The sequence below is a fragment of the Orbicella faveolata genome, unplaced genomic scaffold (genome assembly GCF_042242905.1).
Source record: "Orbicella faveolata isolate gen_17 unplaced genomic scaffold, um_ofav_v1 contig_35, whole genome shotgun sequence".
Lineage (NCBI taxonomy): Eukaryota > Metazoa > Cnidaria > Anthozoa > Scleractinia > Merulinidae > Orbicella > Orbicella faveolata.
Window position 1 is genome coordinate 3598275 of NW_028301564.1, and position 26284 is coordinate 3624558.

The 26284-nt window shown below is 38.3% G+C and overlaps 3 protein-coding genes across 5 annotated transcripts; 1 reads left to right on the top strand and 2 right to left on the bottom strand.

Moving 5' to 3' along the window:
- Positions 1-579: 579 nt before the first annotated feature.
- LOC110048679 (uncharacterized) lies at positions 580-5517 on the bottom strand. The gene is made up of 2 exons (XM_020754456.2): positions 5169-5517; positions 580-2245 (listed from the first exon to the last, which is right to left on the bottom strand). Exons 1-2 carry the CDS (start codon positions 5375-5377, stop codon positions 1408-1410), a joined length of 1047 nt encoding a protein of 348 aa, XP_020610115.1. The 5' UTR covers positions 5378-5517; the 3' UTR covers positions 580-1407.
- A 2788-nt stretch (positions 5518-8305) lies between these two features.
- On the top strand, positions 8306-18587 carry LOC110048675 (uncharacterized). 3 transcript variants are annotated; one of them, XM_089273189.1, is made up of 6 exons: positions 8306-9003; positions 11788-11892; positions 12420-12555; positions 13905-14746; positions 16271-16366; positions 17075-18587. In XM_089273189.1, exons 1-6 carry the CDS (start codon positions 8836-8838, stop codon positions 17186-17188), a joined length of 1461 nt encoding a protein of 486 aa, XP_089129315.1. In that variant the 5' UTR covers positions 8306-8835; the 3' UTR covers positions 17189-18587. The 3 variants fall into 3 exon arrangements, with proteins under 3 accessions (XP_089129315.1, XP_089129316.1, XP_089129317.1); XM_089273190.1 differs by having other exon boundaries at positions 16274-16366; XM_089273191.1 differs by having other exon boundaries at positions 16289-16366.
- A 5323-nt stretch (positions 18588-23910) lies between these two features.
- Positions 23911-26024, bottom strand: LOC110048674 (uncharacterized). Its single transcript, XM_020754451.2, has one exon. It carries the CDS (start codon positions 25545-25547, stop codon positions 24534-24536), a length of 1014 nt encoding a protein of 337 aa, XP_020610110.2. The 5' UTR covers positions 25548-26024; the 3' UTR covers positions 23911-24533.
- Between the last annotated feature and the right edge of the window lie 260 nt (positions 26025-26284).

A 26284-nucleotide genomic window follows, 5' to 3' on the forward strand; every position in this document is an offset into this window, starting at 1 on the left:
TCAACGTCGTCAAAATTTTCTTGGAAGTAAAAGAGGGATCTTTTCCGTGTTTGATTGGCAGATAATGTCAATTCTCGTCAATTCTCGTTAGCAAGTGCGCCAAAGACACTGATAGCCAACCAGAGTTGGAAAAACCGCCTCCTCCTCCTCCGGGGATGAGAGTATTCCCGTTTAAACGTGATGGGATTTTCAGTGGAAATTTCGGAAAATATCCTTGGAATTAAGGTATCACACTCCTCTTTCAATTTTTAAAGAGGTGACTCTAGTTTATTTTTACCCAACCCTAAGATAAAAACCACTTCGTGGAAACTAGATCCCGTTTATTTCCAGATACCTAAAAAATGGAGCCCAAGAAATAGAATAATATTTAGCCACTTTGAAAATTTGAAATAGAACACCCTACGCGGTACCGCACGGTTTTCAACTGGCTTTCTTAGAAAATTTTTTGTTGTTAGAGAATACCGTCAATTATAGTTTTTCGCCGATTAAGAAGAAAATTAAGGGGAAATGTTGACGCTCATAAGCTTTCATGGACTCTCCCTTCTCTCGTCTGGGGTACAAGAAATAAACTCAGTAAAGTTTGGTTTCAATTTTGTTTTTTTATTTTAAAATTTGTAGTGTTTTTTGTTTAGTATCTACCCATTAAACGCGGCTGTCTCTAGTCAGACATACTTTTAAAATAAATAACACATTGTATTTCCACAATTACCTCCACAATCCACAACTGTCTAACTTGTACAGTTGGACAGTTGGTAAAACATTGTGACATTCAACAACTTATATTACACAAAATGGTATTACTTAGTGGGCGATAGATTTGGTTTGCTAGTAATCTAGCTACAACAGATCAAATGAAAAATAGCATTTCATGCCATACTTTCATTCATAACTAAAGCATACAACTCTGTCTGAATAATGTTATTTTTTTCTTATAAAAATTTATAACTCTCGGTTATATAATAGTTATACCTTAATTTTAGATAATAACATTTAAAGTCAATAAATTATTAATATGCTTTTAATTAATTTGAAGCATGACAACGGTCTTAAATAGAAAGATATCTTTGGTTAGTCCTTAGTAAACTGGTAAACACGATGTAATTTTCGTTATGGCTTCAAGAGTGCTTTATCAACCTAAGAAATTACCGGTCGTATGATTTCTATCATTTATAAACGGGTTTAGTTTTAACTAATACCATAAATTATCTAGACTGTTCAGTGTCTCTTTGCAGTACGCGAAATCCTCTTTGAGGTCTATTTGGTCACCAGAGCATTCGAATTTTCTTCCATTTAATAGAAGATTACAGCGAGTGCACACGGCATTGCCATATAGTCTAACCTGTTCACGAATAGAAACAATAATACTTGAAACTTGTGCCAACTCTAGCTAGGTTTACTTTCGATAAATTACATTTCTATAACTAGCTGTCCTTTAATCTCGTCCGGTGTTGAAGATTCCAGCGGTAATATCGCTGGCATATCTTTACTTAAGTTCAAATCTTTATCCCAAAGGGCATTTTCTGTAATTTGCACAGAGCCATGTACGCCATCCCTGGAGAGCAAGAGTTTCTTGAGCCCGTCGTTGTTAATAGCAGTGGTCGGTGGTGCTGGCATGGAGTTGTTGTGAAGGGGTATGATGATTAAACGAGGAGAGGGCCTGGAAAATTGGCGGGAAAGCTCGGCACACGCGTCTCTGAAGAACCACAAGTCGACGGCGGCGAAGAAGACCAGGCTTAGAAAGAAGAAGGCCAGAGGAACGTAAGACATTTTCAAAAGTTCGTCAAGTGACGTCAGGAATGCAATGACAATGAGAGAGACTGGGAAGACTCCTTTTATGGCAATAGCAAGCAGAAAAACCACGACTGATCCAAATTTCCTCATTTTCGATTCCTCTCGAGGACTGGCCACTTGGCGGAAATACTCTCTCTCATTCTCCGCAAATACCAGACTTCCCTCGACAAGCAGCATGATCACGCCCATGATGGCGTTCTGTTCGTAATGCAGAATCGTGATGCAAGTTGCCATAGCAACAAGATGATGGACAAGGAGGGGCTTGAAGTGGAAGATCTCTCGATGGAAAGTGACAACTTCCGCTGTTTTGAAGATGTAATGACCCAAGGCGATGGAAAACACCAAGCGAAACGAGCCGTTGAATGCGGAGAAAGGTTTCTGAATGACGTCCGAGTTCGTTAATAGGACAATTCCGCATGCTGGTAATGCCACACAAAATACAAGGTTGGTAGCGCTGGAAATAAGAAAATAAACAATTAGTCTTAAAACATTTGAGACCAGCAATGAGAAGGGAAGGTTTCAACTTTACTATCTTGATCAATGATAGCTAGAGGAAATAATTTTTTTAATATTATAACTAGTCAAACAAAGTTGGTCAGTAAATGTCTAAAAAAAAACATTTTCCTGTTGTCATTTTTTTGGTAAACTCTAATTTTTGATCAGTTGCCTTATTTTAAAACTTCAAAAGGCCACTGATTCAATGCCAAAGAAGTCCAAAAACGTTTTAACAGCTTCGATTGGAAGTTTGCTTTGGGAAAAAAGCATATCCTTGGCACAAATACATCCTTCATAAAAACAATGACGACCAATCACTAGTAACTGGTTCTTTGGATAACTTTTATCTTATTTTTAGTTTCTATTTGAACTGAAATTTATAATATCTCACTTATTACACTTTTGACCTTGCTTTTCGTGTTATCTATTTTAAAAACATTGATTTCCATTTTTAGCCCCAGTTTGGCCAGCACCTGATCAAATCACATTCGAACAGGAAGACCAAAGAAGCATGAGTGTTTTTCTTTATGCCCACACCAATGAATGCGTCATAAGTCGTATCTGGTGTCGAAAAATCAAGTTTAACGAGCCAATAAAAGATAAAAGCCCTCCTCTGTCTGTAAATAGAAGAGTTATTTACCGTCTCGTTTTCTCAGCTGAATGAAATATGTTTTGTTCATGGTATGTCAGTTTTCCTGTTTATCCTGTCAAGCGATTGAAATTTGCCTGAAATGACGCATTAGGTCTAACAATTTGGAAAAGGTGGAGGAGGAAAACTTTAACAAGAGAGTATTAACGAATATATATCGAAGGAAGAGCGAGAAGATTGCCTTCAAATGTCACCGACTGTGAGAGAATCGGACGTTCGCGTTTTAAAATTTGAAATGTTGCCATACAGCCCATTTTTCGTGGGCTGAGACTTTGAAATGACTAGTTTTCACTTCTAACAAATTATGGAGGGTTTTGAAACTAATACGTAAAAGCGTGGGCCCATATATCTTAAGCTTGATGTTTTGGTCAGAAATATTGAATTCCTTTTTACTTCGTTCGTCACCAAAATGGTGAAAATATAACTTAAAATTTTCAAGTACCAGGCAAGATTGATTGTCAGTGAGTATTACATAACGACCAACAAATTTTGCTTCGAAGTTCAACTCTTATCATAGAAAAAGCTGTAACAAGCAAAGAGAAAAGTCGCTTTTTGAATCATTAAATTAACAAGCCATTTCATAAAAGCCGGCAGTTGTTCGTACGTTGGTTTACTTTTGCGTTGAAGAGCGAGTTTGAGTCTTCCGTTAAATCTCCCACACCGGTTTCACTTCTTCTTTTGCTGAAACTTCAGTCATGTTTCCCGATGACGAAACTTCCTAAAATCTGAGTCGAAACTGGGTAAAATTAACCGTTATATAAGTCAGTCGAAAGCGACAATGCTTCGTTGAAGGCCATGAAGTAATTATAGCATTCCTCTTAAAATAGTCCGTTTACTTAAAAACAATATGACATAATGACGAGAGAGAATGCAAAATCGGGAATATACGAATAAAATAGAGCAGAAGCTTGTAAAATATATAATAAAATGTAAAAGCACTGGGAACTTTTTATGGGATTTTTTCACTGGCAATATAAATAATGTTACTGATGATGCAACAAGGCAGATAAATGGGAACTGAAGTTACAGTTGATGCGACATACTCCTCTTCCTGTCAAATTCCCTTTTTTATTGTCACAGCATAGCATTAAAAAATTAAGAACATGATATTGGACCATCTGCTGACTGAGTAAAAACCCAGAAACGTTTCCTGTTAGGGGAATGATTTGGTTACCAATGACCAAAAACATATGTTGTGCACCGCATTAAAATATATGTTTCACTGTCAAGAAGTTTTGAAATTCAGCCATTCAAGAAATTCACTGAACCTTTGCGAATTCCCCTAACTGCAACGAAACTAACGAAGTTCTAAATCCCCTGTGAAACTGAAAGAGGGTTTCAGCGAAGAGTGCAAGATTTTCAAGCTTTCGAAACATGCGTTTTGACGACAGCAGAATTAAGCTATATTGCATTGCGCAAAACTACGGTGTTTTTCCCCTAAAATCATTATTTCTCTCGGCCTTTCCACAAAATTGGACTCAAGTTTACGAATTAAAAACCATCTCAAACGAAATGGATTTTAAAGCCAGTTTTTGATGCGAAAATTGTTTGGAGCAACCATTTCAACTACCCTAGTAACCTTTTTCCCAGCTTGTTAAAAAATTAGTGTCCCTGAACTATTAAATATGCAAGGAGATAAAAATAATCTTTGGAAATTATTCTATGAAATTTTAATTAAATTTAAAAACAGGACGATAAAATTTTTTCTGTTTAAATATGTTTAAAATGGCTGCCTTGCGTTGCTGGAGAAAACTTCATAAGTATGTAATCCTGCTGCATTAGAAATACCTGGAAATTCAATTCGCAACATTGCTGTTCTGGTACCGTGAAATTGAAAAGTTCTGTCAAGGAAAATTAAGAAAATACACAAAACTTTTCTCAACAGAACTGTAGATCGGTCGAAATAATTTTCTGTGACCTGTTTTGAATCGACTGCCGATTCATATTTGACTTTAACTGATAGAGAACAGTCTAAGCTCTTGATAGTTTTGCTCGGTCGTGTTAACAACTTCAAAACATTACCTTTAACGCTAAGCTGTCTTATGTACTGCTTAGTTCAGCGAACAATCGTAAAGACCGGAAGTGCGAACAGAGATCTAGCTATTCAACGTGCTGAGCTGTTAAATCTTTTGTTGTACATAAGACTCAATACTTCTTTAATTCTGAATGGATTTCTTAAGTAAGCTTCTCATTTCTCCTCTGAAATATTTCTCTATAAACAAAATATACTTACAATCGCCGACAGAAGGACGGCATATCATCGGCTCGTTCCTCGATTTCTTGTTCTCGCTTACGTCCAAAACCTCGCAGAACAGTTCGGCACATTTTTGGCAAAATAACACTCCATGACACGCAGAAATTTACAGTCACTGACACAATAAGAAGGATTTCTAGACTTTTGTAACTCAAAGTTTGAGTTGGGGCATTTTCTTGTGCTGTCATCTCGTCTGTCTCTCAGGTCTCTAAGTTTTCGGTCTCGCAGCCTGACAATATACGATTTAAATTTTTCCGCCTTCAAGCTCTGCTGTCTGAGGTAGAGTGGCAGTTTGAATAACTCGGGGCAATAATAACCCCTATGCAAACGTCAATTTTTTTATCAAAGCCAAAAGGGGGAAGTACCGTCATAGTCTAAATATGTCTTCTCTACTCCGAAAGAAAATCCCGGAAGCGGAAGTTGAAGTTAACGCAAGAATGCCCGCCTTTGTTATTGCCCTGTCACGAGTTACCAGCGTGGCAGTGTACATTCGAGTTCCGGTGTTAGATGAAAAAGCCTTAAACGTTTCATTTTCGCATACAGCGCGGTTTTTTATGAGCTCTTTAAAAATTCTTCCATGACCAGCGGGATGCCACTCTTTTCACCAAGTAATTGAGGAAAAAACAATCGAACTTATAAACTTAGCTCAGCCGCCCACTTAAAGTTTATATTATTGACATTGTGTCACAAAACCGAGAAAGTTGTTCTTCCCTTCCAACTTTTCCCTTTTTCAGACATCCCGTATTGACCAGGAAGTCAAGATTTATCAAGAAGCGCAAAGAATTCTACGTCGATCAACAATTCTCATATTGTTTTTACGGCATGCAGGGATCACACTTGTCCCAAAAACTGTCTAGACAACGAGCTGGCCGAAACGTCACGCAAAGTGTTGAGAGAGAAGTTGGGGTTAGATCAAACACTTTCATGACAACATTTTGCGTGGTTTGTGGGCAGTCCTTCCAACCTGAGTCTGGATGTCTTAAAAACCTTGATCGTTTCTAGCTAGCCAGAGTTTTTTAACTGCGATGGTTCGTAAGGGAGCCAGGCGAGCATATTTAGTCACGCCACGTCACTCTAATACTTGGAACTTTGCATCGCGCGTACTGAAAAGTTATTGGTAATCTAATGTTTACTGTGCTTTTGTTTCGATGCTTACGTTCATTGCTGAAGTTATAAGTTATATAACACCAAGATATTCGCCCATGTATAAATAAACTTAGATTCCGTGCAAAGAACTACCGTTCGTTGATTCTAAGCTCTTCCATTCGCAGGCATTTGACACCATTTCCTGCCCAGCCCGGGGGTGGGGCATTGTCAAAGGCAATTTGATCTTTCACTTTTTAAAATACGTACATTCTTCTTTGTTTATTTTTTAAAATTTTTAATTTCCCTCAACAAAAAAAAGCGTATAAAAACTGAGTTGATGGGGACCTCTTTGGAGTCCCGCGCTTCATTCAACGGACCCGAGCTTCACTCTCAAACCCACAGGGGCAAACATTTGGAATGCAGGGCCAGGGGCTTGGAATTGACAGGGCCATTACCATGGATAACTTCTTGTCTAGCCCCCTCGCCCCCCACCCCTCCCCCTCCCCGTCCCTCGTGGTTCAGTAAAGCTAATGTCATGTCACGGTAAAAGACAAACCAATGAGGGTAAAAAGTTATCTTCACAGACTTGGCATCTAAGCCCACCCTCATTTACAACTCGCTGGAGTTCTCGGAGGATCGCGGAGAACACCCACGATCCCACTCGCAAGCTCCTCCGCGCGGGAGGACCGTGGTCCCTGGATCATGTGGATGGGTGAACGTTAGTGGCACTCTCCGCAATCTTCAAATATTGAGCTGGGAAATTTAGATATAATTCGCCTTGATCGACTAGCCTTGCTGGTTAGCTCAGCCCATTCTTGCATTGAGTTTACCCTTGCACAAGTTGATGATTTTAATCACAAAATTTCCATTTCTTATTATAAAACTTAAAAGTTTTATAATAAGAAATGGAAATTTTGTTTTGAAACTAACAACCGCACAACAGGAAAAACTACTCAAAAAGATTATTCCCGGGATAAGTTCTCGAAAGAGAAATTAAAACCACCTTGCACAGCATGATAACCGTGCTTCATAATAGTTAGATTATTAAGCAAAAATGTTTATTTCTTTTGTTTTGAAACGAATTCACATTGCTCTGCAGTATGTTACTTTTTTTTTATTTATATATTTATTTTTGCTCATCCAATATAACAGTCATCGTGGAAGGCGGTTTAAACTCTCTTTCAGAACCTTTTATTTTAATCCAATAAATGATGAAAGTGAACTAAATGTTCCTCGTGGTGACGGGGAAAATGAAGATGACGTCATTCTGAGCTGCACGACACACCACTTTCGAGCCAGTTGATTTATTTCCACAGAGATGCTTCAGTGAGGCGTATAATTGAAGGTTGAGGTCTGTTACAGTTGTTTCAGCGTATGTCCGTATTAGGTACTGAATTGTTGGTTTCATGTGACTGGATTTGTTGGAACGAAACGTTGTAGACAGGATTGCAAAACTTGAAGCTTCGGTTACCTGATCCAAGATTGTAAACTATTCGAGTTGTTAGGACTAATAACGTTAACATTGAAGGTTGAATTGCTCAGTTGGGCGTTAGACAAAGGGCGTACAAAAGTGCTAACTACCCCCAATTTTTCCGGTTTTTAAGGGGCAAAGTGATTATTTTCATTTAGGGAAGCCACAAATTTTCCCAGATACTACGTAACGACATAAAAATGTCGCAGCCAAATCCTATCTTTAAACGAATTCGCTTCCTGCCTGTCGATTCCAAGGGAGCGAGTGTTTTGTTCGAAATTATTATTCGAACCAAACGCTTCTTTGAGCCGATTAGCTGTTCGCGAGTCACAGCACTACCGGAACTAACATTTGTTTGGGAGAATAAATTTTTTGCTCTGGAGGAAGTCATTTGTACAAGGAAAGGGTACATAAATGGAAACAGCATCGAAAACCTTTCTTGTTAATTCAGTTCCTCTCAAACCTAAACGGGGGATTCCTTTTTTTCGCTGAACGGAAGTGATTTCGGTCGACCTCGTTTCCAAGATCAGGTTTACTTCCGGTTTATTTGTTGTCGTTTTAGCGGGAAACGAAGCAAGCGAACGCACCGTCGATCGCGCAGCGTTCGAATTATCATTTTTTCCTGTTTATCTGCCATTTTGAACTCTGGCTTTCGGTTTTTTGCAGTTACGTTAAAGCGAAACCACGACATATAACACCGATGCAGAATTTCATTGGAAAAATCAACAAAAACTCTTCGAACTAATCAAAGTGTTTTGTTTGAAACGAGGCAATTTCATTCATTCATTTGCATGAGAGTTTTTCCTTTGTTGAGTTGAAGCCCCAAAATTTCGAACCTCTTTCCGCGAAAATAGGAGTTAGTGTTACGTTTTGCATCATTTAATTAGCCGCAGAGATTTAAAAGACTCTCCTGACGCTTGGTCCAGCTCGAATTCTTTTTCGGTCGTTGCTGCGAACCTGTGGTTCATTTAGTGCGCAGTCTTCAAACATGGCCCAGATTTCATTCATTCTAACCACGTGTTGGAAACTGCGCTCATAAATCGCTTGCAGAACAACGGATTTCGCGGAATTTGGAACCACAACTCAAGAATGGACGGTACAGTGTTGGATGCGGCCCGAAAATCGTCGAAAACTTGCCAAATAGAAGGATGCCATGAAAACACGGTGGGATCAAGGACAGCCCTGTGTCGCAAGCATAGGAACAATAGGTACAAACAAAATTACAAGAAGAAAAAGCGAAGAGCGCAGGGATCAGACGTGAGTAGCATAAAAGTGTTTAAATATTTCAAGAGTCATCAATTATGTATTGTTCAGAGCTTGTGATTTTGGATTTCGACAAAAAGCAACTTCTCCCTCGACACAAGTCACATGTCTTTGTGAAGCTTATTTCCATTTTTCATTTCACATTGTTTTAACACCGATTTCAATTCAATGGTGTATTTAACAGGTTTCGCTTCTAAAGTTCATTAAAACACTAATCAATCCTGGAAGTATATTTGCGCAGCATTTCCCAACCGCAGCAATAACACGAAATGTTGAAATAATATCCTTACATGCGTTAATCTGGAATTTAAATAATTTTCCAAAGTGATCTTTAATCACGCTTTTGTGCTCGTAAAGTTCGGTCTTTTTCTGTCATGAATTTTAATTCTCTGAGCATGAAAAGGAGACAACTCATTTGATTCTGAGAGCGATAGTCGCTAACAAGGGCATATGTTCCTTTAAAGCGATCACTTCGTACAAATTTCCATTGCGCACTGATTAACATAAACAAGATTACTTCGTTGTCAACTTGAGACAATTATGTGTATTTAGGCAATGATCCGTTTTTTGCCTCGCATGGCCAAAAATAACGTATTGCCATCAGAAAAGTTTTTTTCTGTTGTATCAGCTTTTGTTCCAAAAAGGCTTTAGTGGGTATATGTGGTCAAATAATCATGATCTTTGTGTGATAAGTTAATATACAATTTGTTTACCCAAGTCTTGTAATGTTTTTTTTATTACATGGCAAATTGGCCTGCTTTGAAAAAGAGATTTCTGATTGGTTCCCAAAGGGGTCCGAATTTTGGGGAAGCAGACTGCTAAGATAGACTGCTCAAAAACAATTTTGCTGAAAGGCTTTTGCAAAGCATTGTACTTAAGAAAACAGTTTGGTGTTAAGTAGAAATCTTTTTTCAATCACAACTGGTGGGTAACTACAGTTGAACTTTCACAAAAGCAATAGGAAACAATGCAAATAAATAAATAATATTAAAGTAATATTTTATACTAGGGGTGTACAAGAAAGAGACCAACATTTCCCCCATACATGTACGACCCTCATACCAATTATATGGCAAATCAGTTAAAATCATTGTCAAAAATGCAAAGTAAAAAGTTTCTTATTTATCTGTTCTTCAAGGTAGGTTGTCATGCTTTTCTTTCTTGATGTTGAATCTTCATGAGGATGAATTTTATTACAGTAGACCCTCCACTTATGGCCATGTCCTTACTATGACCATTTTTTTCCTATCCTGGCAGTCAGCCCATATGTTCACTCTTATTTTAACCTCCCGACAATGGCAACAGTCACCTAAGTGCATTCTAACCCGGCTCTTAGCCAGATGGGTGCCAGGCGTCCTGTGGACTGCCACTTATTAGAGAAAATTGTTTTATTTTTTCATATGTTGACTTATAATTGTTCATTTCAGCAAGCCCTGTAGTGCATTTTTGTCGCCCACTTTTCAAATCCTGGCTAAAAGCCTGGTTCCAACTTGGTAAAATAACCTCTGGACAATGGTCAGTTAATCCATGACTGGCAAACGGTACATACAAAACCCCATTTATTTTGTAAAAGGTTACCAAACTTGATCCATGCCACATGTCATTGACCTCTGTTACTGTTTGGTTTCTGTTTAATCAATACATAGTGTCATATTACAACCTTATCTCCCCTTAACGGCCACCTTTCTGCGTCAGCCACTTTCCCCTGTACTGAAGGTGGCTGTTGTATAGAGTTTCAACTGTAGTAACTAAAGTACACCTTTTCTTGAACCCCAAGCCCTCTATTGCTCCATAAGTAGACATGTAGTGGTGAACTACCTAATTTACAAGTGCTGATGATAATGCATTTATGTATTTAAATATCCCCGGCAAATATTTTTGTATAATTATCAAAATTGATGCATTTAGTTCCATACATGAGAATGTTAAATAAAACTGTTGGAGCGATCTGTGCTCATAGTTCTTTGAAAAAAACAGTTTAAACAGATCTAAAAAAAAGAGTAAAATTGTCTCTAAATTTTTGACCGCTTTCTGCGGTCTTCTTCAGAGAATGATGATTTTGCGCGATTCACAGAATTTTAGTAAGCTGGGATGTTATTGTTCGTTGCCCCCTAGGGAGGCAACCAGTGACGCATAAACCCTTGGGAAGGGTGCTCTTTCATTTATGGAGTTTTTTGTCTAAGAAAGAGTGCAAGGATTCCAGAAACAGTCTTTTGTTCTTGCTGCTCACACCTGTTTCAAGAATGTTGGCGTAACTAGGATGTATAGCGTGGCCCATTTCCGCATGCTGTTTAATTGCGGAATTGCCATTTCCATTGGTTCCGGGCTTGTGTTTGGCCCCCCGAGATTTCCAATTTCTTCTGCTTTCCCCGACATATGTGAAAGAACATGTCCTACAGGTCACTTTGTACACAATGCCTTTTAATTGCGCTTTTGTCGGCCGGTCTTTGGGCTTTTTGAAAACATTTCCCAATGTTTGTACTGGTTTGAAAGCTGTCCTGATGTTTTCGTGGCTCAAAAAAAGAGCAATTAAAAGGCTTATCTCACTTGCTTATTTCCCGTGATTTTTATTTCCGTTCGTGAACCATGCAAGAGATTCCCCCTGTACCACCCTCAACTTTGGCTCAGGTTTTCAAAAAGTGTATCACCTGCAACTACAGTTATGTTGAGAACTAACCTCTCCTGAACAATCACACAAATATACAACCTACAGTTAGTGTAAAACACATTAACATAGAAGGCAGGTCAATTTATCATTGTAATCATCCTTTTGTTCAGGAAATGCAAAGTGAGTCTATTGAGAGTCAACTTGCAGAGGAAAAGTGTCTGATGGAACAAAAGTATGCCAGCATGCTTCAACAAGTGCTGGCTGAAAAACAACTGGTGAGATTTAGTGGAGAAATTGTTAACTAGGTGATGATAGTTTATTGAACATTTTAGAGACTTATGGAGAGGTTTATGAATAGTCGAATGGAGTGGGCTAAATCATCTTCAAAGCCGCTCAATTTGCCAGGTGCCCATTCCTTAATGAAACCCCTGTTTAAGGTGGAGGTATGAATAACAGGATTGGTCGTGGATTATTTACATCGTGATACAGTGGAATTCCGATTTCTCAAACCCTCAATTTTCAAACCTCTTGATAACTTGAACCAAAAGTTGTTTCCCCTCCTCAGTCAAACACTGTATATTTACCCCCAATTTCTCTAACTCTTTGATTTTTCGAACCAATTTTTGTTTCCCTTGGAGGTTCAAAAAATTGGAATTCCATTGTATTTGCATTCATAAAGGATGGAGCTTGTAATCACTTTTAAAAGGAATGTGAGGTGGGGAGGGGGGGAGGGTAGGGTATTAAAGGAGTAGATATACTGCTGTAAATTTTTTGTAATTTGATAAACAATACATTTTTAAAGGAATTGTTGCAATCTGAGAAAGTCATCCAGGCATTAAAAGCCCACCAAAAGAAAGTGAAAGAAAACAAAATCAAAGAAATGCAAGAGAGAAAAGTCAAGAAGGAACAAGAACCACCCAAGGAGCCTACAGACCAAGGTAAAATACCTGCTTGTTTAATCACTGGTCTCCTGGAAAATGCGTAGAGCATGCAGTTTCACACTTAGTAATACTGTTCTTCTGAAATTTTTCGGGGGGCAGAGTGGAATCTGTGATGTTTATTTATTAAGCCAGCTGACCTTATTTTTATTATGTGGTTGTTTATTTTTTTTTTGGTGGAGAGGTAGGGGGGGGGGGGGATGGGAAGTGATAAGAGGTACCTCCAGGCAAAATTGAAATTCTCTAGATTTCATCATTTTTTCTTCTTCTGGCTTTTCTGGGTTTTATTCAGTGCTTATGAAAATTAAGGGCCACCAAGCTGAGCACCATGCTCATTTAGGAAAGAAAAGGAAACCCATGAGTTGACTTTCTCATGGTTATCATGGCTAGCGGTATTACTCATGGACATATACACATTAGACGACCATGGGGTTGCACAACATGGTGGCCATACTCCAGCCAATAGGTTGACCAAGACATGTAGCCTTGATTTATAACGTATTTCTTTGATATTAGACATCCATATTATGGTCAATTGACACCTGTCAAAATCAGGTATCCACTGACCAGTATCACATGACCATATCACAGGCTCAAGTTTAGAGCTCATCGAGATCATGTGTATAGTTTGAAGTTGACTGCTCACCTGGAAGCACTGGTTTTCAATTGGATAGCGGGCTCAAGCTAGGTTAACTTGTTGTAATCAGTGCCGTGTTGTTTGGAAGTTAGTTAACGCTAACCCTGGACAAAAAGTTAACTGAAGTATAAATTTTTCTTGTATAAAAAATTTTCTCACTCCAAAACTTGTGTTTTGTTTGGTTTGAGATTAATCAAACTCAAAACAGAAGGCAATACAATATAAGCAGAAAACCTCACCACAAAGTTACAAAAATGTATTAAATTGAATCAAACAGCTTGTGCTAGTTCTGTGTTTCCATTGAGTTATAGAAGCACGATTTTTAACCGATCGGCACACGTATTTCCTTAGGACTGTTTTCTAAATTAGCATATTATATGTTAAGTAAAACTTGAGACATTCTCTTGCTAAAAGTATTTTAAAACACCTGCTTTCAACTGTCTAAATTGCTTAAATGGTGAAATGATGAGCAAGCTTGACTTGTGGTTTAAAATATTTTTAGCCAGAGAATGACTTAAATTATGTTCTACTATGATCTATCCTGGCTGCAGTGTCTTGGCATTTTCAAAGTTATGCTAGTTTGGTATTGTGTCTCACAGGAAGGTTTTGAATATACAGATGCCTATAAATTTTTTAACAGAGCCTAGAATGAGGTCCAGATTGAGGGCTATGTTATTTGTAATATCCCTTTAAGGAGAACATTATCTTTTAGACTCATCTGCAACACTCATCGGTGAAGCAAAAGATTGCCACGTCACAGAGAAGGCTACTTCCAAGACAACGAAAACTTCCAAGAACTCTGGGAAAACAAACCACAATAAGAAAAGTCCAAGTAAAAGTTCATCTTCAAAGGATGTGCATGTTGGAAACAATCTTTCTTTTTCAGGGAGCATGGCAAATATATCAACACCTTCTTCATCAGATTTAGTAGCAAGAACTTTATGCACAGGAGTTAGCATTTCACCTTTTTTGGCAAAGAGTAGCGGAGGCTATGTTGGTCAAAACCCTTATAAAGTTTCGCATCAAATGGCTCCCATGCAGCCAGTAACCATGGCAATTCAGCATGTTCCTAAAATAGATAAAGTGTTTACATGTAGTTACCAACAGAATGTGTTGAACAGTGTTAGTAATTCAGGTGTAGCTGTGATTGACTCTGTGAAAGACCTCTCCCTTGGACCTCAAAGGAAGGTTGCAACATCTGTCGTGAGTTCTTTCAATCAGCCCAGGTCAGCTCCTGGCTTTATTAAGCAACAGAATGTTCACACTAGATTGCCGCAGAATCCACTGCCATACCAAGCAATCCAGAAGGTTATCTTCCCAAGTGCAAACATCGCCTCCCAAGCCGAACAAAGGGGGCCATCTTTTCAAAGTTTGATGTTGTCAAGTTCATCAACACCACCAACAACTGGAGGAAACCTTTCAACTGTTGTAGGAATGGCACACCAAAGTCAAATGAGTTTTCCTGTCACAAACTTTAGCCAGGCATTTTCACTGCCAACTAGTTGTCAGATTACGACTACACAGATGTCTGCACCAGATCCTCAAACAAGTCAGGTAAGTGATCTAAATAGCTTAAGCTAAAATGATATTTGACAGTTTCTCAAGTAACCCATGGCCAAAATTTTAGGTTTTATGAACAGCAAAACAGATTTCTGTTCGTACTAGATATGAACATTTTTTTGGTCATATTAGCTATGAACAGAAAATTTTCTCAGCCCAAGGTTTCTCAGCACAAAAGTTAAACTAAACTACAACAGTATCTTTGAAATTCATATATTTATTGATTTACACTTAATTCACAGTATGTGTTTAAACAAAGACACATTGAACAAAGCTGGGCAAATCGTGAATTCAAACCTGTTTCAGAACTGTAAACATAAAAGGTTTGTTAAAGGGAGGATTTCATGGTTCAGCGCATGTCCCTAAATCGAAATACTTTTTCTGCTTCTTATCAATGTTATTGCTTTAAAAACCCCATGTACTTCAGTAATCGTGTGCTATAGTTATTCGTGGCAGAATGACAGATGACCAAAATTCTCAGAAGATTTCAGTCAATTTTACCAAGGTTGTCAACCATTGAATTTAGTGTTGACCCTTATGACCCTTTTGACCCTTTTGGCTACTTGTATGCAAAATTAGGTAACTTGCTTACGATTGGTCCATAAACAACGAAAAACTGGACCTTTGTCAAAAAGCATGCACAGGCAAATTAATAATACAGACGTACATATGCTGAACGGTGAAACCCTCCCTGTAAAAAAATTGGGATTGTTGTAATATTTCGCTCGTACCCACATGATGAACATGTGAACAATGACATTAGCAATATATTAAAAATAATCTTAAATATAAGATTAGTATGATATTGTCTGTGATTTTCAATTTGTTTTGGACGAATACAGAGAACATTTCATGACTCTGGGGATATCAGTTTTATTATTGAGTGCTGATGGTATTTTTTGGGAATGAGCTCAGCAAACAAAGTTATTTTTAGCAGCAAATGTTATTTTCTGTGTGAAAAGAGAAATTCAACTTTAACTTCAAATGTGAAAGGTTAAAATAGTATCTTCATGTCACAAAGAAATCAAATCTTTAAAGAACAAGGAAAATTCCATGTGTCAGACTAGTAAATAAAGTGAGGGAAGAAGCAAACAAGTGACGTATGCCATCAGCACTTGTGAGAAGATAAAATTCGTGTCTCCAAGCGTAATGTTCTTTTTATTCTATGGGATATCAATGAAACATTCAAATCTAAGACATCTCAGATTGTTAGTAATTTTAAAAGCACTGAAAACAGTAGTCACGTTAACTGAGGTCAGGACTGTAAACAAAAATGTTCAAATTAACTAGACAACCATTTTAATGAATTGTACTCAAGAAAATGTTATTTTCTGTGTGAAAAAAGGCAAATTCAACTTTAACTTCACATGTGAAAGGTAAAAATAATACCTTGGTGTGACGAAGAAATCAAATCTTTAAGGAACGAGAAAACTCCCATGTGTCAGACTAGTAAATAAAAATTAGTAGCATTAACTTTTTTTTACAAGTGCTGAGTAAAGCTTCTGTCTCTGACTTAAGCAGGTTGTCTTGTCACAGCACTGGTCAAACCAGATTGTGCCAGGAAGACTGCAAGCTCCAACAATGCAGGATGACTTCTTGCTCCAGATGCTTCAGGTAAATGTTATATTTCAGGTAAATAGTATATTCCATTTAAAAGCTTCCTGTCCTGGGACTGACTCGCATGTTGAAGGAGAGTACACTCCTTGAAAAATTGGAATTGTTCCCTAAAGGAGATTTATCTGAGTGTGGCACAAGCCTTACTTGTCGTCTCAAAGATACTGTACCTTTCTAAAACAGGTAAACAAGGACTATGATAAAGACATTGTAAGTTATTGAATGCTTTCCTCTATGAAGAAATCTAATGAATTCCATGCCTGATATGTTGATCAGAAAAAATATTGATGTTCTGTCCTGAACAGTGGCAGATCTAGGGGAGGGGCCTGGCCCCCCCCCCCCCCCCCCTTATTTTGGGTAAAAAAAACTCGCAGAAGGAAGAAAAGCTGGTAGGGCAAGCACAACCCCCCTCCCCCCTTAGCTCAAGGTCTGGATCCACCACGCTGACTGCCCTAGGTGATACCAAAATTCACAGTTTACAAATAGAATGAAGAATATAAAAGCGGGAAATTATGTTTTCATTTTCCTCTTTCTTTAATGCAAAATGAGCAACAAATAGAGCAATGTGAGTTAGAAAAAATTCAAGTTAGTTTATTGAAGAGTCAAACTATAAGTTTGGTAAATCCTTATCACTAGCATTGAAAAGCATCTTGATTTTCAAATCATGGTGTGCTATTTACATTTATTTTTTCGGTTTTTACATAACAGGAGAACAAAGAACCCCCAGTTCAGCTTGGAGCCCAGTCTCAAGCAAACAGTGCATTGCCCAGTTTAGATCACGTGATAACTGACCCAGCCTGGACGATGGCCATTGGCATGTGACCATAGCAGGCATGGCTGCATGGCTGACTCGCCCACCTTTTTCAAGTAGTGTCTCTCTGCTTTCCTCTTTTTCTACGATTTGCATTTTCATAGAATTCTTTTAAACAGAAATTTCTTTTTAAATAACCGGTTTTTTTTTATAATACCTCAAAAGGTGTTTTTAAAGGTTATTACGTCAACAAATTTTTACTGATTTACAGCAACTTGGAACTAGACAAAATATTTTCTTACTAACAGACATTAAGTCTTACCTTTTTCCTTGATGTTTTAAAAACAAAACCCAAAGAAACCAACTCAAAGTATTCAAGGTTATCTTCTTAGACCAATCAGCTTGTTAGAAACATTTCTTTGCCTCCAAAAAAGGAGTTATTGACGCACCAAGTGACGTCACCAACTCCTTGGCTTATAATTGATGTAGTTAGGATTTTATACCTTGTAGGATTGTACCAAATCGAACGGTTACCCGGGCTCGTGTTCTCATTGGTGTGCCTTATTTTAAAATTTTCTTGATTTCCTTTTTTGTTTTACTTTATTTACGATAGCCGCCGTGTTTGTTTTGACGTGATAATTTTGCGCATGATTTCTGAGGGGGCAAATAAGTTAAAATCAGCAAATTTTACCTGGTTTCTATTATTTCAGATAATATCAACGTAGCAGAATGGAATCAGCACTCCATAATTTGGCTCTCAAAAAAGATTTTGACAGAAATGCCTCACTATTGGGACAAGGCAATTTTCCGAGAACTGTCTTTTTTCCAACGTTATCCCCCTGCGAGACCGCATGGCTAATTAGCACGATAACTTGAAAAACATTATGGCGGCTATTGTGAATATGGTCAGGAGAGGATGAAGAGTGAGAGAGTGTTTATCCCCATATAAGGCTTATTCCCAAGGTAATCCTTCTCAAGTTATTGTTATACATGGTACCCAGTTCTTCAGCAGATATTGTTACCACGCGTGTTGCGTGGATGTTTTCGTGCAGGATTAAAACGCGTGTAAAGCCGCTTGGACTGCCCACGTGAGCAAAATCCGCATCACATGATTGGATGTTTTCTAGACCCCCTTGGGATGACTGGGAGTGGTCTGAAATAATCTGAAAAGGATTACTTTAGGAGTAAGGCGCATATGGGGAATTAATTGTTATCCTTCGTCCTCTCTTGATAAGGTCTTGTGGTTTGTTTTTGTCGCGGCTGTCTTTATCGTGTCTGCCATCTTTATTGTGTCTTTTATGTGTCTGCAATTCACAGCTAGGCTTCTTATTTGTATTTCAAAGTAACACTCTTTTTCCTCAGCAGTGCTTTTGCTTGCCTGCGAGATGCGCTCTTTGCTAAGCTCATCATGGACAATGGCAAAATGCTGAAGGAAGATATATTGAAATAATAAATTTCCAAACATAAAAATATGAAGTTTTTTCATCCTTTTAATCGTCAACGTTCCTTCAGTTGGTGGCCTACTACTAATCTACTAGTCGTTTAAAACTTTTAAGTTGAAAGTAAATTATTCAAATATCCTTCATAGACATAGCGGCCGCCATTTTGCTAACAACCGCACACTCGCAATCTACAACAGAAGAGATACATAGTAACGTAGCCAATCAGAGAACGACATTCGAGATAGAACGCTAGTAGATTCATACTAAAAGGTTTCATACTCGTCCATAGCCCTGTGTAATGCCTGAGATTTTAGGTGTTTAAAAACCTACTCAAACATTTAAAATTTGTTTCTTGTTAGTGTCTTTGCATCACCGTTTGCCCAAACCGTATATCTACAGGAGAAAGTGAAGACTTGCAAGGGGAAATTTCAGTGATGTTAGTCGCACTTGTTTGATTGCTTGCTTTTGTGGTTGGAAGCGGCCATAGCTATAGGAACATATGATTGGCTGTCGGTATTCCAATCGTAGCAAACTCGTGCTCCGTCAAAGGAAGGCCGCTTTTTTCACTATTCGGGAAACCTGGGACCGAGGAGGTTTTGCTTCTTTCGGTCACGTGAAACCAAGAAGACAAAGGAGCTCTGGGTAAAAGAATGCGCGATAGCAAAATGCATGGAAAACGAAAAACGGACAACAGAATCCTGCGTCGGTTTTCAGACCGCAATTTAAAACCGTCAAAAAAAAACCTCACAGCATATAATAATAATAATAATATGATATAATATACAGTAGATTGCTTACCATTCAGCCAGAAAATCCGGAAATTCCGGTTGAAAGTCAAAGGGAACTGTAATTTTTAAGAAAATCTGTTCGGAAATTGTTGACTACCTCCAGAGATGATCTTCCTTACCATTTGCTAAATTTTCCAGTTTCCAGTCTCTCATCAGCCGAAACAATTACGGGAAATCGAGTTGTAAATGGTAAGCGCCATCTCGTTCGGTTGGTTTGCTGATTTGGAAAAAAAGCATTGCCATTATTCAACGGTGATCCCAAACGGTTCATTCTGAGAGTTGGTAAGCACCCATAAACTCAACCAAACACTTTTCTGTTTCATATTTTATTTCTCCATTATTTTCCTGTTCATCGCTTTCAGTGGGTGGCCCACAAAAAGGACTAGCTGAAAGTATGACATGTTAAACTCTCTTTTGATCTGCCAGCAAATCTGAGAGGTGAAAATTGCGTGCTGTCAGAAATCGCACTCTCACCCTCTCTCACGCACGCAAACTTGTGAAACTGTTTAACTTCTAAGTGACACCTATCGTAGAATCTGGCTCGTACCTTAGTCCACTTTCAAATGTTTTCTTTGCATTTCTCACTTTCGCGTGGCAAAGCGCAATTTGGTGTTTTTAACTTCCTTGACTTCAGATTTATCAGTGACATCTTTCACCGTAAGCGCGGCCAGATTTCAAATAATGACAGGTCGAATACATTGAACATCACAGTCACAACTTAGAGTCGTTTTGTCTTTTTAAGGCATGTTGCAGGTGTAATGTTGATACTTCACTCTGAAGAATAGACTCACAAATAGCATGCTTCCATTATCCTAATGAACACTGATTTAAACCCGCCGTGAAACTTGGGGACAAAAGATTGTATCAAGGGACTCTGCACGATTTGAGAAACCTACTGAAATCAGTGACTGAGAACCTAGTTTATTGGCAAAATTTTGATTCGCTGGAATCAAAACTATTATCTATACCGTGCATTTTGTTTTATAAACTCCACCTCGGAGATTTCTTTCTCAATCTCTCAGCCTACTATAAATAGAAGTTCCTGGTATAACGAAGGAACAATGGTTCAGTTTAGCTGGCGTTCTTCGAACCGAAGATCAACGCGATCAGTGTTGAAGTCACCTTGCTTATAGAAGTTAATCTATGATTTCCATTGTGTACCGCATTTTATTGTGTACTAAGAAAGGATTTCATGTTTGTCCTTTTCAAAGTAACATTTTCTGTTGCCATGTGAAAAGTCAGTGATTCCTCTTTGTTCTTTTTCGATGTGATTTCGCTTTGTTCGGGGGCGGCCAAGCACATTTTTTTGTCCATTTTACAGAGCATAAGAGGTGCTAATTGACTGCACCTGCCGGTTACCTCAAAATATTGGAATAACTACATCGAGGAAAACTTCCCCCTTTCATGGGATTTCCGCTGTACCAGTCATCCTGAATACAAGGACAAAACACCCAGCGGTGGAAAAGAAACCATTTTGGGTTTCTAGCTTACGAGCATCGCTTCGCGAACTAATTGAACAAACAAGATTAACCAGTTGGCCAGTTTACCTTTTTTAAAATGCAGTTGTAAACAATCAATCTTTCCTTGTTATTGCTCTTCTGTTTTTGTTTTTTCAACTGCCTAACGTTTAATAAATGTCCTGCTACGTAGTCCATGTGCTTGTTTTCGATATAGTTTTCCTTTTTATCATGTTAATTTTTTGTGCTAAACATGCGGAGCCTAACAACATTATCTCAGTTCAGGAACAAGGAAGCCGTTTCATTCGACGGGCTGTTATTTAAACTGAAAAAATAAAACGGCAAAAGAGCGTTTGAGATATTTGTCTTGAAAAGCGCGAAACAAAAGCTTAATTTAAGGTCGCCGTTTTCCAGGTGAATTAAAAAAAGCGTGTGCAATACAGAGCAACGGCTAGAATTTACAAAAACAGGTATCAAACAACGCAGGCTTTTGATGCAAGCAGCGCAGCCCCTTTTTCCCCGTGGATCCTCCGTAATGCTAATATGGATACTGCCGACATATGGAATTTTTCATTTCGAAACATCTGCCTTCAAAGCATAATATTATAGCGACTTTATTGTTGTGTTTTGAAAAGGCACATTATTGACCTATTTTCCTGTATGCCTTTGTCTTGCCATTCTTTAAGCTTGTTTTTCGCTTGAACAACCGCCATTAAAAATTTACCTTTAGTTCCTCACTGACTATAAACCGATGACTATCGAAAATGGTGCATTTTTTTTGTTCAAGAAGTCATTGCGTATACTCGATACTTTTGTCAATCAGCCGACACCACAGATCGACGCGAAATTTCGTTGTTCCTTAATTTTTCGTCGATATATGATTAACGAACTAAACAAAGACGCTATGTTGCTAAACACTCGTTAAGGACTGACACTTGACTGTTAAGGCTGTTAAAAGTACATTTTAATAATTTGTTGAAGTAATGTTGAGAAAACCACTCCTGAAATTTAAGATCAACTTTGAAGGTAGACAACGTCTTGAGCGACTAAATGATGTAGGTAAAATCAAAGTACAAAAAAAAATTCCGTGAAACCCTTCGTGATTATGAATAAATTATCGTTGAATGACACAACCTTACAAGTAATATGCGAAAAAGGTACGAAATGCTCTTTGACTATTGCATTTTTTGTCGGCTTCGATTTTTTTTTAACATGCGGTCTAAATTTATTTCGTGGGTGTAAATAACTTGAAAGAGTGTGAGCTTCTGTTTTATATGTGGGACAGAGTTTGAGAAAAGCCATTAAAGCAAGAGCTAAACATACAAAATACCACCTGCCGAACGCAATTTACACTTGGCTGCTTGTCCGAATTTTGATCGTTAAAAATAATTAGGAAACCCACCGCGTTTAGCTTTCGCTTGGAATTTTGGTGGTCGAAAATCCTTTCCGTCTCAAATAGCAGTAAATTTCCCTCAAAGTTGAGTTGAAATGGGCTTTTTCTTAATTCTCCAATAACGCAAATAACTGTAGAACGGCAAGCAAGATGAACAACTGTCTGTCACCTTGATCCAACTTGCTTATTTGTCTCGGTGTGTGTGTAGAATTAACAAAAATATTGGAGTGCAGGTAGAGTCAAAGTTTGTCTTTACAACAGTGTATAAGAGTGTTTAATAGTGGTCTTACTGAGGAGGGCAGAAAAAATATGTCTGCTGTGCTGGAATGGATAAATAACTTTATTTTCGTATCAAGTGCGCAGCAAAAACAACAAACAGCAAATAACCCAGCAAAAAAAACATGCTAACGGGCAGTCACTTGACTTTGACAAAAGTTAACGACATACTCGATTTTTGAGTGGTGAAGAACTGCGAACACCTGCCAAAGTCTGTTCTCTGAAAGCTAAAATACCCGACACAAACACACAATTTATTCAGCTTAGAAATGACAGCACCCTTGAGCTGAAAGCTTTGACAAGATGCAAATGGGACACGGTTTTAATTTTGGTATACTGCTAAAATTCAATTTGCAACAGAATAACGCGCGAACTCGCCTGCGGACAGTCGTGTGCGAATATTTGCTAAAAACGCGGGCTATTATTTTCTGCTCGTCCATTTAGTTTAAATCTTTTTCAACCATCATCTCTCGTTGCCCGAAGCGCCGAGTTATTTTTAACCACAAAATTATCATCCAGCTAAAAGTCTACGATGCATTGTCTTAATTCAATGATGTCTACTAGTTTTAGCGATAAACACAAACCATCGTGGTACCATAATTTCTTAAACTGCAGAAATAGTTTTGACAGTTCAGTTTCATCGAGTGCCTGGCGTTATTTTGGGAGAATTTTAATAACATATCTTCCAATTAACTACAGACGATCTATTGAAAGAGAAAGCGATAACATACGACGCATAAAAAAATTGACGATTTGAAGATAAAATCTTTTCCCCGTTCTTACAATTTTAAGCCTCTGCATGCACGAAAAAACAACGCTTTTAGAATGTTTTACTTTGTCTTTAGAAAGAGCATTTTCCTTGTTTCTTTCTCTCAACTGGACCTAAACTGCGCGCAAAAGGTGAACTTGTTAATAAAAACCATGTAATGAAAAATTGATGAGACAGGCCTTTTTACATCTCCACCTCGTGGTATGATAACTCTGTTTAGCGAATTGTTTTGATTTCCTTTTGTTCGGATAAACCTCCTAATCGCTTCTGCCGCTTGAAAGATTAAAGAAATAGCATTCTTAATGTCACAAATAATTTTGAGCGTTTATTTTCCTTAAAGAAACAAAATACCGTATTTATTTTGGGACAATCGTGTGCGCGTTTGAAAACTGCTTTAAACCTTGCGGTTGGGCAAATGGCATACTCCTTAAAAAATAATTACGGCTCTGAAAAAAGCTTAAACAAAGCAGTGATAAACTTGTGATGGCCATTTGATAAGACATGTCTGTGTTCGCAAGCAGCTGTACACATGCCGCAGCCAAACTGCGTCTCCAAAATTTGTGCGAATTCACTTTTATTTGGATATCAAAATATCAAACACAGCACGCACAAAAGGTCTCCATTGTCAAACTGGCCCGGTTACGCAAGAGGAACACTGAAGAAAAAAATCTTGTTTCGTTGTTTAAGTTTAATATATTCTTCAAATATTAAATACAGAGCTACAAGTGAGCTTAATAGAGGTAAAATTGCAACTAGTGTTATTTTTTAATATTCTCTCTGGTCAGAGAAAATGCTAAAATTGGTTCCTTGTTGTGGATTTCTAATTTTTCTTGCCGATCAAACATCATCTCAAAATTATAGATATTGAAATTTTCTAACAAAATTATGCTTTTACGCACGGATCTAACATAAAGTTCAATATTTCGAGTCAGAACATTGGAGAGGTCTTCTTAAAAGGTTATAAACTGGGTATGAGTGAGAAAAATACGTTTAAATTATTTCACATGTAATACGCAAATACAGAAGTCTTAATGCGTCAAGGAAATGACAGTTGTCGATCTTCTAGCGAAGCTAACAGTCAAATTTGACAACCAAAGCAACGTACAGAACTTTCCAATTCCGATATTGCCAAAGTCTTTCGTAATAATTTACAAATTAGTAAAACACTTTTTAAGTGGCGGCAAAATGGAATATCGTCTACAATTTATTGAAATTATTAAAATTGCTCCTAGCACGCGCGTTATGCTAAAAACAGTGTTCCAAGTCCTAACCGAGAATGTTTCGTTTGGTTTTACGAGAGAATATTGTAACCATTTTCGAAATAACTCGCCCGAGTTTGGTTTGCCGCGCTCCATTTAGATGCCGAAAAACCATAATTTCCCCCATAACAGGTAGATGCGTGGGTCGCCTGCCTTTGACTGTAATTTTGCTGCATGTTACAGGCAATGTCATTAACAGTGTGTGAAGTTGCGTAGCTTCTTACGGAAGGGGCGCTAAAATCTTCCGCTTTCGCGGAATTGTCGAACGAAAACGGTACGCGCTGTTCGAAAAATTCGTCCATAGATGCGAGATTATTTTCTGATTCGTCCGAGTACGGTGAATACGGATCCACTGAGGAACTGCCATCAGATAAACTGGCAGGGCGACTTGAATTGTTCGACGCACAATCGCTCTCTTCCGACCAACGCTCAATGAAATCGTCCAACTCGGGACGAAGCCAATCTAGCATTTCAAGTTCAGAGCGCTGCAAATCGTTGTTCGTGAAACTTGCGGTTGGGTGGCGAGTTGCTTGCACAGATTGACGCGATACTTTGGCTGACGATGGCTCGCTCCAAAACGACTCGGGGAGATTTCGTTTTCTAAGTGGTTGCGAAGGCGTAGAAAAAATCTCTTCGGGAAACCTCGCATCGCTTATTCGCTGCTTCCGCTTTATGTCTCTTGTCTTTCCCTTCCCTTGTTCGTGATTAAATGCAGGCGTATTGATTTCTAGCGCTTGTAACTTTTCGGCGCGGTTTTCCTTGGAGTTTTTGGTTGAAGATCGTTCCCCGGAAGAGTTCTGTTGCTGTCCCGGTTTTAAAACATGGTCGAGTACCTCGCCGTGGCTCATCCAAGAACTCTCGTAAGACATCGTACATGTTGTAGAAGATGCCTTGCCTTTGAGCTGGCGTTGAAGGTACTTTCGATGGTTCACTTTTCTCTTCGGTTTGACTGGCTTGTCCAGAGCAAATTTCAAGGTGTTGGTCGCATTGCTGACAAAATTGAGCAACGAGATTGTCGTTGTGTTTTCCTCGGCAGAATTCTTCATCTTGTGTTCTTCCGCTCCTTCCCTGCAGTTGCGATGTATGGTAAAGTACAACGGTGTCCAGAAATCAAACTCTTAAATTGTTTGTGTTTAGTGATCAAACAAGCATTAGCCCTTTGCCCATTTGCCTGCGATCTTCGCTGAGGTCACCAGATCAGTGGCGAGAAGAAATAGCAATTCGAGAATTAAACCGAGGAAATGTGGTGTACTCCGGTGTTACCGCAGCTTAAATGGCTTCTAATAAGCCAAACAGCTGTTGACTTCGTGCCAAAGGGCCTTTTAACTAAGCGAGCGTATTTTTTCCCACTCGTGGGAGGAGTGAGTAAAAACGTGTCTATTATTCACTTCTTTTTTTTTACTATGTGATACGGGAAATTATCAGCACGCCATTGGTCAGTTATTTGTCAATAGCTTTTAAACACGACTGAAGCCTTAAACCTCTCATTTATATGTCAAAACAACTGTGTCTTGGATTGAAATTACCTCAATAGCTAATAAGTCGACCAACATTATCATAAATTACCATTTTTCAAATCAAAACATTTGTTTTAACTTCCCAAAACTGTTTAAAATACGTTTGATGAATATGAGGGCAAATTTTTATAAGGCTGTCCTATCACACTTCAATCTGAAGTCGGTTCTTTCTGATAACAATCAACTTCCTCATTTTCTGTATTTCCCAGCTGTACTTCTTACGCATAAAAGCGACTCGGTGAAGACTTTTATAACATCACGTAATT

Bases quoted from the DNA above. Each gene is read 5' to 3' on its own strand.
- LOC110048679 (XM_020754456.2), bottom strand. From the start codon at position 5,377: ATGACAGCACAAGAAAATGCCCCAACTCAAACTTTGAGTTACAAAAGT. The intron at 2,246-5,168 runs GTAAGTATATTT...TCTTATTTCCAG, and splicing joins CCGTCCTTCTGTCGGCGATT to CGCTACCAACCTTGTATTTT.
- LOC110048675 (XM_089273189.1), top strand. From the start codon at position 8,836: ATGGACGGTACAGTGTTGGATGCGGCCCGAAAATCGTCGAAAACTTGC. The intron at 9,004-11,787 runs GTGAGTAGCATA...CCTTTTGTTCAG, and splicing joins GAAGAGCGCAGGGATCAGAC to GAAATGCAAAGTGAGTCTAT. The intron at 14,747-16,270 runs GTAAGTGATCTA...CTCTGACTTAAG, and splicing joins CAGATCCTCAAACAAGTCAG to CAGGTTGTCTTGTCACAGCA.
- LOC110048674 (XM_020754451.2), bottom strand. From the start codon at position 25,547: ATGAAGAATTCTGCCGAGGAAAACACAACGACAATCTCGTTGCTCAAT.